We start from the raw sequence: 12071 nt of genomic DNA, 5'->3' as shown, positions 1-12071 counted from the left end.
CATCTCCCTGGGCACCGAGGTGATGTGCAGGGAGTGAGGGGAGCATGGAGAACCACAGCAGAATGCGTGTGAGGTCTTTTGCTGCTGTTGTTTTCTTGTTCGAAGGGAGAGGAGCGATGGGTGTGGAACTATCGCTGTGTGGCCCAAGAGGAGGAGCAGCCCCGCGGCAGGGCTTGCGGAGGGCACCCCCAAGGAAAAGCCGTCAGGGAGTGCTTACAGTCCGAGATCGCTTCCCTGCAGGAGCCCACGCCCAGCGCCGGGGAGTTTCTCTTCCTTCTTATTGTAAAACAAAGTGAAACCCATGCGTGCGGGACCCTGCGGCCTTCGCCTGATGCCGGTGCGGGATGCGGGGCCGGCTCCTCGTGGCTAACACCGAGCAGCACAAAGGCAGTGGGGAACACCAGCTGCAGGCCCTGCGGCTTGGCACAATGGGCTCTTCATCTTCTACGGGCCTGCTCAGGCCGCCACCAGCCTGTCAGCACCTCTTCTTGGTCCCAAAGCTCAGCATCTGGTGGCAAACCTGGACCCTGGTGTCTTTGCCAACAGCACCGAGCTCCCCTCAGCCTCCAGGGCCTGCGGTCACTGGCTGGAGCCACGGGCAGCAGAGGCTGGCCACCGCACCAGTCACCGCCGTACCCACCTAACCATTGGCTTCCTAATGGCAGCAATTCTGGGGAAGAAACATGCTTTCAAAAGAAAAGTGAAATACGTAGCATTTTATGAAAAAGGGAATTGCAGAGTTTCGCTTGGATCGGCCGGGCCGGCGGCCCACAGCAGCAGGCGTTTCCAGTCAGCCTGCTCAGCACTTCTCCGGCGGCCCGGCCATGAAACCGCCTGCAGATGTGGAGGTGTGGGTGTAGGAATTTTCCCAGGTGTCAGCTCCTGGAGGTGCGAATGTCACAGAGACCGTGCAGGGAAAACTCCCAGCTCCCTTCTCATTTTGGGCTAGCAGCCGTGAGGGCGGGTTGTCTGCTGCCTGCAGGTACACACAGCTATGTTTGAGCTTGGCATCACCCTGGCAGCCTGCCCTCGTCCCATCCCACACCAGAATGACCTGGCTCTTTGCAAAGCAGGTCTAGCAGCTAGATGTAAGTGTAAGCAAAAACAAAGCCTCTATGCTCTTGGTGCCTTCACAAAGGTAGGGACGTCGCCTGGAAGTGCCACCAGCCCCCTCCGCATTGCAAACTGAGGGCTTCTTATTCCCTAGGGTTGATTTTGCTCCTTGTGGTCACTGGTTTTGTGCCCCGAGACCCCCCCAAGACCTCCCATCCTGTCCATCATTTTCTCCTGCCACTCCATTTACCTGGACTGTGCCACCATTTACCACTGTCCCCAGCCAGGCAGCTCCCCCTGGCACCACCCCAGAGGTGACACACAGGACCCACGAGGGTCACAGACCTGCCCCACACCGACCGCGCTCACTGAGCCTCCTTACCGGCAGCGGCTTCCTTTTCCAGCCTGCTCTGCTCAGGAAGGCTCAAAAAAGCAGCAAGAAAGGAAAAAAAAACCTCCCACCACACACATACAGCTCTCCAAGGGCTCCTGGTTTCAGGACTGTGGCCACGCAGCAAGCGGCAAAGGGCTCCCGGCCACCAGCGTCCCGGTGCCAGCCGTCACCTCCCTGCCACCGCCTCCCACCGCCGCTTCCCCCGAAACAGCCGCCGACCGCAGCCAAAGCTGCCGGGAGCTCTGCAGCGCGGCCGGGCTCCAGCTGCACCCAGATGCTCCGTGGCAGAGCCGTGGTGACGACATGGAGTGAGTTCTGGTTTAAGTGCAGCTGCAAAGAGGTTAAACAAAGCAAATCCGGACATTCCTGTTGCTTTGATTACCTTAAAGAAGTGAAACAAAACTTGGTGTGCCTACATTAAAAATAATTTCAAAATCACGTCTGTTAAATCTCTGTTCTGTGAATCCTTTTCCCCTTTTTTCAGCCATTGCTGTCCGTTCCCCCAGCACACAACTGGCAGACAAAGCTTGTTCTATGGTTTGCAAGTGTCTAAGTTGTTTATCTGAACTTATTTTTAAGCTGGAATATAAATAAGAGTAAAATGCAAAGCGCTCTGCTGCCATGTGGTGCCAGAAGTGTAGGGTTTCTCCTACAGACAGACATTGCTTTCTTCCGATAGTTGCCTTGGTGCCAAAGCACACGGTGAGGTCCTGGGCACCCCCAGCACAAGACTGGCAGAGCATTTCGGTAAGGATCCGCATGCACTGAATCACCCCGTCCAGCCCAGCATCCAAACCACAGATACCTTCCATATTCTGCTCCTTCAGGACGAGGGTGAAGGCCTGAATTCATCACTAACATGATTTAAGCAATCCTGTTGCTTTCAGGAAATGCAAGAAGTGCCGCACCTGTGCATCACCTAGCCAACAAACCTCAGTGCCCCTTCTTACGGTTTGCTTTAACAAGCAGCACAGCCGAATGCCTGATTTTCCTTACCACCATCCCTTTATTCATTTCCAAGTTTACCTCCAAAGGGCAGAAGTTCTGCTTGAAGGACAAAACCTTGGTAAGCATGAGAATTGCTCTCAAGAGCAGGTGTGTCTGTGCTGGACACGTGCAGGGCTTTTTGTGAAAAGCCCTTTTTTGTGGAAAAAAGCTGAACTGACGAACGCGGACCCCGCAAGAAGGAAGCCAGGCTGCGCTCGCCCTCTCCGTGGTTACAGCCGTCCTGCGCGTCTGGCAGCTCAGAGCCACGGAGCTGAAACTGCGTGAGCTTTTGCACCCGGGGACGAAAGATAAAAGGGACAGATGAATGGAAAGAAAAAAGCACCGGGAGGGCAGAAACACGGCAGAGAGTGGAAACAGAAAGCGAGATGCGCGGAGGAAGTGAAAGCCGTGCAGAGGCAAGCACCCAGCGCCGCGCGCTTTCTTCTTGCAAGCAGCTCACCACACGCAGACCCTTTTATTTCTGTTCGTGTAGCCAAACTTTAAACCAAAAGCCCCAGGGCTGGACTGGTTTCACCCACCCCACCAGCCCCGTTTCTGCAGGGAGGGCTCCTGGTGCTGCCCACGCCATGCGGAGCCTGCACAGCCCTGTGCAAGTAGGGCAGGTGCTGCGGCTGGCACCGGGCTCCCGGCCACGGGGAGGGGCAGGGGCAACCAAAAAGAGTTTGAGATAGCAAGAGTCACTGTGCATCTCAGCCCCTCTGTGCTTGGCCTGTGTTTGTTTTCCACTACAGAGATCTCTCTCATTCAGCTTAATACAGATTTTTCTTCTCAACAGAGACTAAAAGAATCCAAGACCGTTCATAGCAGCGACTCAGAAAATTGTTCATTTTTTTTCCATTTTCTAGAGCACTCCTAGAACAATTCTGCCACCTGCATATGAGAAGTTACTCATCCCAAACGCGACCAGCGGTGTACCTGTGTGTCTGCACAGTGCTCACCATCAGCTCCGTGCACTGCCCCAGCCGGCCGCCCTGGGGACACAAAGCTGCCAAGAAGGAAGCTCGCTGTCAGTGAAGCCACTTTGGTAAGCCACTTGAACATTAAACTTCCCCCAAAAAATACACAGGAGTAATAAAACATTGCCCACGACCCCGCATATTCCAAGAGCTGCAAAAAGTACAAAAATTAGCTTTATTTATTAGAGCATCCAGAAGTCTGGTTCCACACGAGTAGTGTCTGCCTTGGCGTTTTGCAGTTCTTTTTATGCAGCAGCGATCTACAATTAACTGCCAGCATGGCTGTGATTTATTTTTATTGCAGCTTTACTTATATATATATAATTATTGCATAATTATATACAGGCACGTAATTATTACATAATTATATATAATTATAATTACGGGAAATAGGACTTTCCTACAAATAACCCATCTCTTCCAGCTGAAGACAAGGTACAAGTCCACGTGCGACACGACCTTCACGAAGGGCTCGGGATTTGGCCTTCTAATGAAGAAAATTCACATCAGTGAGACAGAAGTAACACGACATAACTGGGAGGCCCTGTTGGGGCAGCTCAAACTCTTGCCCCTGGTGCCAAAACACTTCCCAAGCTGGTGAGGTCTCTGGGAACGGGTGGGAATTAGGCAGTAAAATGGAAGATCGGCCAACAGCCGGGACTCGCCTTCTGCCCAGAGCTCTGGAAAAAAGGTGATTTTTTGTTTAGTTAGCACTTGGGAGAGCAAGGGGGAGGCAAAGAGGAGAGTCCTGTTTGTAAGGGGAGAGAGAGCAAGCCAGGACTGACACAGAAGGTTAGTATCACAACCACTTATGTCATCGCACATTTACAGGAACTTCCTAGTTTTTTAGAACAGTGTGGCTGAAGATCCTATTTCTCATCACTCGCATAGGCAGCCCTCAAAACTAAACTGAACAAAGATCCTCGGGGTTTTGGTTTTTTCTAATTGGGTTTCTTTATTATTATTATTTTTCCTTTCTTTTTCAAATAGGATTTTAAAGTATTGTTTTGATTGCATGCAGCATGGTGAAGAACACCATTTAGCCCAGTTTTGACTACAGGAGCATCCTGAAAGGCTCCTATTTTTCCCTGGAAGTTAATTTCAGCATGAGCAACTTATGATTGAATTAAAGGCAGGGAAATTACAGTTTCTCATATAAAATCATAGGTCTTTTAACAGTTTTTTGATACACAATCATTGCACTGTATTGCTAAGTGCATACGTGATGTATCCCTATACTTGTTGCTTTAAAAACAAAAGTATTGCTCCACCTTCGTAACCCTTCTTTCACCTGACAAAATGGGTATCTGCGACCAAGACAACATATGCAATAAGAAGTACATGGATTCGTGGATTTTTCAGTTTTACGAGAACTTAGGGGTTGGACTCAAGGATCCTCGTGGCTCCCTTCCAACTTGGGATATTCTGTGAGGCTATGAGGCTATGAGTCTACAAACTTGTTTTTCTTTTTTGGATACTGGTTCCTTGCACAAGAGCACTCTGCACACAGTCAGTTGTGGCTGGGCAGGGAGCGCAAACATGGCACAAATCAGGCAAAAGCAGCAGGAACTGGCCAGGCTGGACCTCCAGCCGACCCCAAGCAGCAGAACAAGAGCTGCTGCATCATGGTACCCCCAGTCAGCACCCATGGGTCCCACAGCAATATCTGTGGGATTGGTGCTCCAGAGAGGTTTGGGTCAGCACAACATCATCGCCAGTGCTGGAGCTGCTTGGATTTAACATTTCTTACCTGCAGTAGGTGTACAGGGTCTTTGTCAGACCCACATGGCGAGGGCTTCAGGTTCGGGTGAAAAACTTCACTTGAATTTATTTTCCTGATAGGAAAATAAATGAGTGCTGACAATCACATCAGTTGGGCAAGGCTCTTTACACATACTCGAGAAACAGCTGTAAAACATCACATGCAGCAACACCTTCAATTAGTCCTTATTCTACCAAGGGAAAAAAAATATCTCTGTGCAACGCTACGGCATCCCTGTGATTAAGATATTTCCCATTTTATCAGCAACTGTTGAAGCACACCGAAGGGGTGGGCTTCTTGTGCTGGTGCAGCAAAACCAGGCGCTGCTCACCCCGCGGAGGGACTCTGAGCCCCACGAGGCAGTCGTGGCACGCTCGGTGCCATTCAGCGGTTGCATGCAGAGCCCCCGCCCGTCTTTGAGCTCAGCATCACTCCTCTCACCGATTTCCCCGTGCTGTGGAGCACTGCACGATTAAATGCAGCCCAGGAACGCCACGAACAAGAAGGTGTTGTCCGAGCCGTGTGCCAGCACCTTGGGAGAAACCTCCCCCGCCTGCTAAAAGGCAAGGCTACAGCGGAGAGCCGGGCAAGGAAACCTGGAAAGCCAAACTGGTGCCTTTTCAAGAACGTGCCTGCCTATTCCCAAAGTCTGTTTCACTTCGTGGTGAGAAAAACAAGTCTCCTACACAAGATTAAAACCACAGCCCACAGCTTAATGACTAGCACAGAAATGGAAAACACACAGTAAAACTGGAAAATCATACGGCACTGGTATGCTAGCAGGCTGGGGCTCTAGACACACCACAGCCTTCTTAGGGGAAATAAGATGTCAATTAAAATAAAAAGAATCTGAGAATTCAGTAAAAACTCTTGATTCATCCCGCTCCTTTCTAGGCTATCAGCAAAACTCCCGTGGACTTCATGGCAGTCCTGGTGGAAAACGTTTTCTGCAGCCTTGTGGCCAGGCTAAGAGCAGCTGTGTAAGCACGCACTTAAACACCAAAACATCTCGTGGTTGTGCCAAGCAGGTCAGTAAAAAACAACTTCCCAGGCAGGTTTGTATAAATCTTCATCAAAGCCATGTCATCGTTAGAATTTTTAGTAATAAAAAATGGAAATGCTTATCTACGTGTCATACAAATACTTGAAGTAATTCTGTTTTTTCCTGAAGTTTTCCTGAAAAAGATTTTTTTTTTAATGTAAATTTCAGTTAGCAACCCAGGGTGGGCTGGTGGGAAGACGCAGAACAGCAGCGGCTCGGCAGCTGTGATGCCCTGGTGGATGCAGGGAGGGCTCAGTTCTTGCTGCCCCCTTCACATACCTCCCTTTTTGTGCTGTGGGAAGGGAGATGAAGACCGGCGTGGGACAGCGGGGAGCTCAGCGCCCGCTCTTTGGGTGCTGTGCAGGGACTTGTGCAGCAGGATTGTGCTGCCAGGTAAGGAGAACAAATCCCAAAATCCCAGAACGGCTGAGTTGGGAAGGGCCCTCCGGAGACGCTCTGCTCCAACCCGCTGCCCAGCAGGGTCACCCGGAGCACCTTACGCAGGACAGCAGCCGGGCGGGGGCTGAGTACCTCCGAGAAGGAGACCCCCACAACCCCTCTGGGCAGCGAAGGACTGTGCAGAAATCACTGGCGATCCAACAGGTGGCCTTTGAAATTCTCTTTAAAAGGGTGACACTGGGGCTGCTGTCCCGCTGCCCCTCAGAGCGTGGGTTTCGGGGGGCTCCCGCAGACCTTGCCCCACCTGCTCCCAGTGCAGAGATGCAGCGGGCGCGCTGCTACCCCCGGGCACCCCCCGGGCCCCCCGCACACCCCCGGCCCCCCGCGCACCCCCGGCCGCCCACGGGGGCTCTCTGGGTGCCCTGCGGGATTCCCGGCGGCCCCGCGGCTTTCGGCTCCCCGCCTGGAAAGGAACAGCGCCCCGGGGAAGTCCTGCTCCGCCGCCCCTATAAAGGCGGCGCGGCCCCGCAGAGCAGCCGGAGAGCCCGGGGCACAGCCATGGAGGAGCGAGGCACCGCCAGGGGCACCGGCACCGCCAGGGGCACCGGCACCGGCACCGGCAGGGGCTCGGGGCGCTGGGCGCTGCTGGCCGCGCTCTGCCTGGCGCTGCCCCTGCCCGCCCCGGCGCTGCCGCCGCCCGTCCCCAGCCCGGTCCCGGAGCTCCGCCGCTCCCGGGCGCTGCTGGACGCGGCCAGAGCCTCGCTGCTCAGCCTCAAGGTGGGCGACGGGCAGGGAACGGCCGGTGCCCGGGATGGGGCGGTGGGATGGTACTTGGGATGGACGGGTGTTAGGTGGGGGGGGCCGGGATGGAGGGATGCTCGGCAGTGGGACCCAGGCAGGTAGGGGATGCTTGGCGGTGGTACCCAGGATTGGGTGGTGGTACTGGGATGGCGGGATGCGCGGTGGTGGTACTGGGATGGAGGGATGCTCAGTGGTGGTACTGGGATGGCGGGATGCTCGGTGGTGGTACTGGGATGGAGGGATGCTCGGTGGTGGTACTGGGATGGAGGGATGCTCAGTGGTGGTACTGGGATGGCGGGATGCTCGGTGGTGGTACTGGGATGGAGGGATGCTCGGTGGTGGTTCCCAGCTGGGAGGATGCTCTTTCTCAGCTCCCTGCCAGCCTCTCTAACCGCTCCTCGCGCCTTCCCCGACTTTAGCACCTGGGTTTGGGCAGGTGCCTTTCTCAGCTCCACCTTTCTCAGCGCAGTGGCAGCCAATTGCACCGCTCCCAGTTTGGAACATAGTTTTTCTCTGATGCTGCTACACAGCTGGCTCTGGGAGTACCTGCTCCCGACCTTGGCGTTGCGTTTGCATGCTGTCACTTTGCTGCCCCAGCACCCTCCTGCACCAAAGCCGCCTGGCAGCACCACCAGGGGGACCTTTTTTTTCTTTTTTGGCTAAAATTCCCTGCTATTGTTGCAAGCTTCATCTCAGAGAAGCCCTAAAGAAAGCCACTAAATAGGTGTAGTGTGGTTGGACAACGCTTGTGGTGTGTCACTGAGCACTGCTAAGTGCGGATGGTATTTGCTATTTCTGACTTCCTAGGAGAAAATTTTACATCTGAAATTACAGTGACACAAAGTTCTCCATGGATTCAGTGTCTGAGAGAACAATTTGTGCTGCTAAAGTAATGGAGACATGCATCCAGCAACAGCACACAGAACAAAGCTTGAGCGTGTTTAGCACAACTGCCACATTTTCCTCAACTTCAGACACTTGGTTCATTCGCCACCTTCTGGAGCTGAATCAATTACCCCATTTATTTATTTATTTATTTCTCTCTCTTTTTAATGCAGGAACATGGGACACTGGGATTTGAATGTACCCTGGAAGAGGTTGATCTCAAAGATATCACTAAGGATCAAATCAACACGATAAAAGCTTGCACATCTGAGGAGCCAAGGGTAAAAAGCAAACGATCAGGATTCAGCAACCCAGTGTCATGGAACAGCCATGAGGAAACTCACATTTCCACATTTTAATGCATGTATCATTTCTTCCTTCATTTGCAGACTGGAAACTGTCCAGTGCTGGAAAGTTCTACTTTTGATAAGGTAAATTGGAGGTTTCTCAAAAGAACCACTTATTTTGCTTGGTTTGCATTTAAAGCTTTTAGCAACAAATTCCAGCATTTCTTAATAATTCTGACTTTTGCAGCGTAAATGCTTGCGGGGGATCTATGAAGATCTGAAAGCCTACAGGGCAGAGCTCAGCGATCAGAAGGTGCTGACGTCCATTGACGAGATGATGAAAGTAAGCGTTTCTGTCTTGGTCCTTTCTATTATTTCTGCCTTAAACCAGCGTTTTAACCCAGAGCGTTCTGTTCTGCAGTTAGTTGTAGAGTGAATGATCATTTCTGATAATTTAGAAAGTTGTCACTGGTTTTTCTAGAAGGTAAAGGAGGCAGATATTAAGGGCTTGTTGGGTTTGCTAGCTTAACAAAAGCTGATAGAGGGGAAAAAAGAAAAAATCATTGCCTGTGCATCTTCAGAGAGGTTGGAGAGCCTCACCACCGCAGGGCTGACTGCAGAGAGCTTCTTAGGGATAGTGGGAAGAGTCCGTGTGCCCCGATGGACACCTTGGTCTGGGAGGATGTGGAATTAATCCCTGTCCCCCCTCCTAACACTGCTGCCCCCCCGCAGGCCCTGCAGCCGGGCAGCCCGGGCGCGCTGCAGCCGCCTCCCAGCGCGGCGCTGACCTCCTTCAAGGACCGCATGAGGCTCTGCGGCGTCCTGCACGCCTTCCACATCCGCGCCGTCACCATCGACAGGATGATGAACTACCTGAGCGCCCTGTGAGCCCCCCGGGCAGCGCCCGAAGCCGCCTTGGAGCGTTGCAGGAAGAAGACATGGCGCGGTGGGTGTCCTGCAGCTTGGCTGGGGGCTTTGTAGGAAGCGAGCATGTCCCATTTTACCGAGTTTCTTATAAGGCGTGTTTTAGTGAGCTATTGCCAGTGCCTTTTAAGCTATCTTGTTAAATTTCTACACTTCTAGACAATAAGCTATATCATGCGATAATGTTCTCAGACCACCGAACACTCAGCTGTTACCTGTCTTAAATGTTTTATTTATTCAGGTTTCAGAAACTGAAACGTATTTATAATATTCCTGATTTATTTATTATGAAGTTCCTTATTTATTCTATTTATTGCCTAATAAAATTACACTTTGCATAAAAAAAACACGGTGACCTTTTCTTCCTTGAGTTATGACACAAATCGATAAGACAATTGTATTGATCAGACTCTTAAAGTGCTTGGCTACTGCCCCCATCTAAGCAGTGTACCATGGTACCATCCAGCCCTGGGGGCAAATTCAAGAATCCAATTTCCCTCTTGTTCCTTCCACCAGCTGCATTTCCTGCGGATTGTCTCTCTGGACTGAGCCATTCTTGTTCACAGCCATTTCCAGCCCCTCTCACGGTTTCCTGGGTGAAAAGCCTGGCCCCAGGGAAAACAATAGCTGCGCTGTTTAATTCAATGGTGCGAGAATTTGGGGCAGAGCTCTTAAGGGCAGAAAGGATGACTGGGTGATTATTGTCCAAGTTCTTCCTTCCAGTGCTAAAGCCAAAGCCGGCCTAAACAGAGGCGGGGTGGGAGGAGGACTGCTCTTCTCAGCTTGTCTGAGCTGATCCCAGCAATGTCACTGCTGCTCTTTGTCCCACCAGCATCAGTGTCACCTGCGTACCACGCCGGCCCTCGCAATGGCATCCTATAACCTCCCCCAGCTTGCTAACTGAAGTAGAGCCATGGTCCTTACCCCTACAGCGTGCCCGTAATGCAGACATAAGGCAAGAGCAGCCTCACACCTGGGTGCTCTGCGGGCCCTTTTGTTGTATTGCTTCCATTCCTCCTTCCTGCAGGAAGGGCAGTCACACAGACAAAGCCAGAGCTGAAGAGCACAGAAATACATGTGTTTTCAAAAGCTTCTTGATTTTGATTTAAAGAACTGCAGTGTTGAAATATTGTATCTTTGGACCATCTGCTGCACTGCCCCCGTTCCTACAAGCAAGCATCCTACTTCCAGCTGTGTTTTACCCATTTCTGCTTTTGGCCAGGGAGTCCTATCGGAGCACTGCTTGTATCAGGTATCTTACAATTTTCAAGTGCTGTGTAACTTACACATTTTGAGAACAAGATCTTTTAGTTAGCAAGCAAAATCAGCTAGCTTTAAAATAAGAGCCCCTTTGGAACTTTTTTTTTTCCTTGAGCCACATCAGAATTATGAGCTGAAGTTGGCTTTGTAGACAACGAAGCTTCTTGCCAAAGAAAACTTTTTTTTTGCCTTTTTTTTTTTTTAAAGCAACTTACCTTTTTCTTTCTAAAGCCTGCATCTCGTCCCCTCCGCATGCCCTGGCAGCTCTCGCAGCAGCTGGGGCACACAGAAGCAGCCTTCCCCTTCCTCCTCCTCCATTACAGGCAAAGTCTTGCTCAGTTTTTGCAAACCCCTTTATTTTGCATGCTCAGAAAGACTCATTTTTGAGAATCTAGCTAATTTGCAACAAATCACCACCAAGTACATGCAAATGGCTGTGAGCCCAATGCAGCCTGCCTAAGAGATCACCAGTATGAGGGGCCTGTACGTTCACAAAATATACAGTGTGGGTATGCCTTACCTTTCTAAACTCACTAATATTTTCCAACAAAAGCATTTTGTGCTGTAATTTAGCATCTGCACTCAATAGAACCATTAGCTAGCAGTAAAACTAGTATTGACATTTTGGAAAATTATCCCCTTAATGTTCCCTTTTATGGGATAAATTGCTTTATTCATTAGTAGAAAAAAACAGACAATGACATCTGCATTTTTATTATTAGTGGATAAGCATTGCATATGTGGAACAGCACGTGTTTAATCACTACATAGCAAAAAAAGAAACCCCCTTGCCATTTTGAAACAAGACCTGAGGTTTAAATTGAAAACCCAGGGAGGGATGTGGGGACAAACACGCTCCCATTCCCTCTTCCAAGCTCATCACTGCTCCGCTTACTGACACGGGTTTCCCACCACAAAAACAAAAAGAAATAAACAGTTTTCACTGCAAAAGAAGCGAAAACTGGCAACTATGATGTGAGGAACTGCAACCAGCAGGAGACTGCCCTCGGAGGGACGGGGCTGGGGACACCAGCCCCATCCCAGCTGCCCGAGGGTGGAAGGTGAGAAGTGTCCACCAAGGCACCAAGTGCCCCCAGTGGCAATTTCTGTTTGCCTGGCAGAGAAAGAGCCAAGGACAGCTCTGCATCCACATGGGGAGGTGTACAACACACCTGGCCTGGTTTTCCCTAAACCCCCCATCAGCAGAAGAGCCCACGAGGCTTGGGGCACTGCCACAGCCTCTCCCTTGGCCAGCGGAAACCTCTCCGGACTCTCCGTGGAGAAATCCCTCCTGGAGAGG

The 12071-nt window shown here is 51.2% G+C and overlaps 1 protein-coding gene across 1 annotated transcript; it reads left to right on the top strand.

Moving 5' to 3' along the window:
* Positions 1-7172: 7172 nt before the first annotated feature.
* On the top strand, positions 7173-9587 carry IL12A (interleukin 12A). Its single transcript, XM_035566525.2, has 5 exons — positions 7173-7391; positions 8474-8581; positions 8690-8731; positions 8835-8930; positions 9320-9587. The coding sequence occupies exons 1-5, from the start codon at positions 7173-7175 to the stop codon at positions 9473-9475; spliced, it is 621 nt and encodes a 206-aa protein (XP_035422418.1). The 3' UTR covers positions 9476-9587.
* The last annotated feature ends 2484 nt before the right edge of the window (positions 9588-12071 follow it).

Source organism: Cygnus atratus, chromosome 9 (genome assembly GCF_013377495.2).
Source record: "Cygnus atratus isolate AKBS03 ecotype Queensland, Australia chromosome 9, CAtr_DNAZoo_HiC_assembly, whole genome shotgun sequence".
NCBI lineage: Eukaryota > Metazoa > Chordata > Aves > Anseriformes > Anatidae > Cygnus > Cygnus atratus.
Note: the sequence above shows the minus strand (reverse complement) of the source record. Positions and strands in the feature narration are given on the sequence as shown.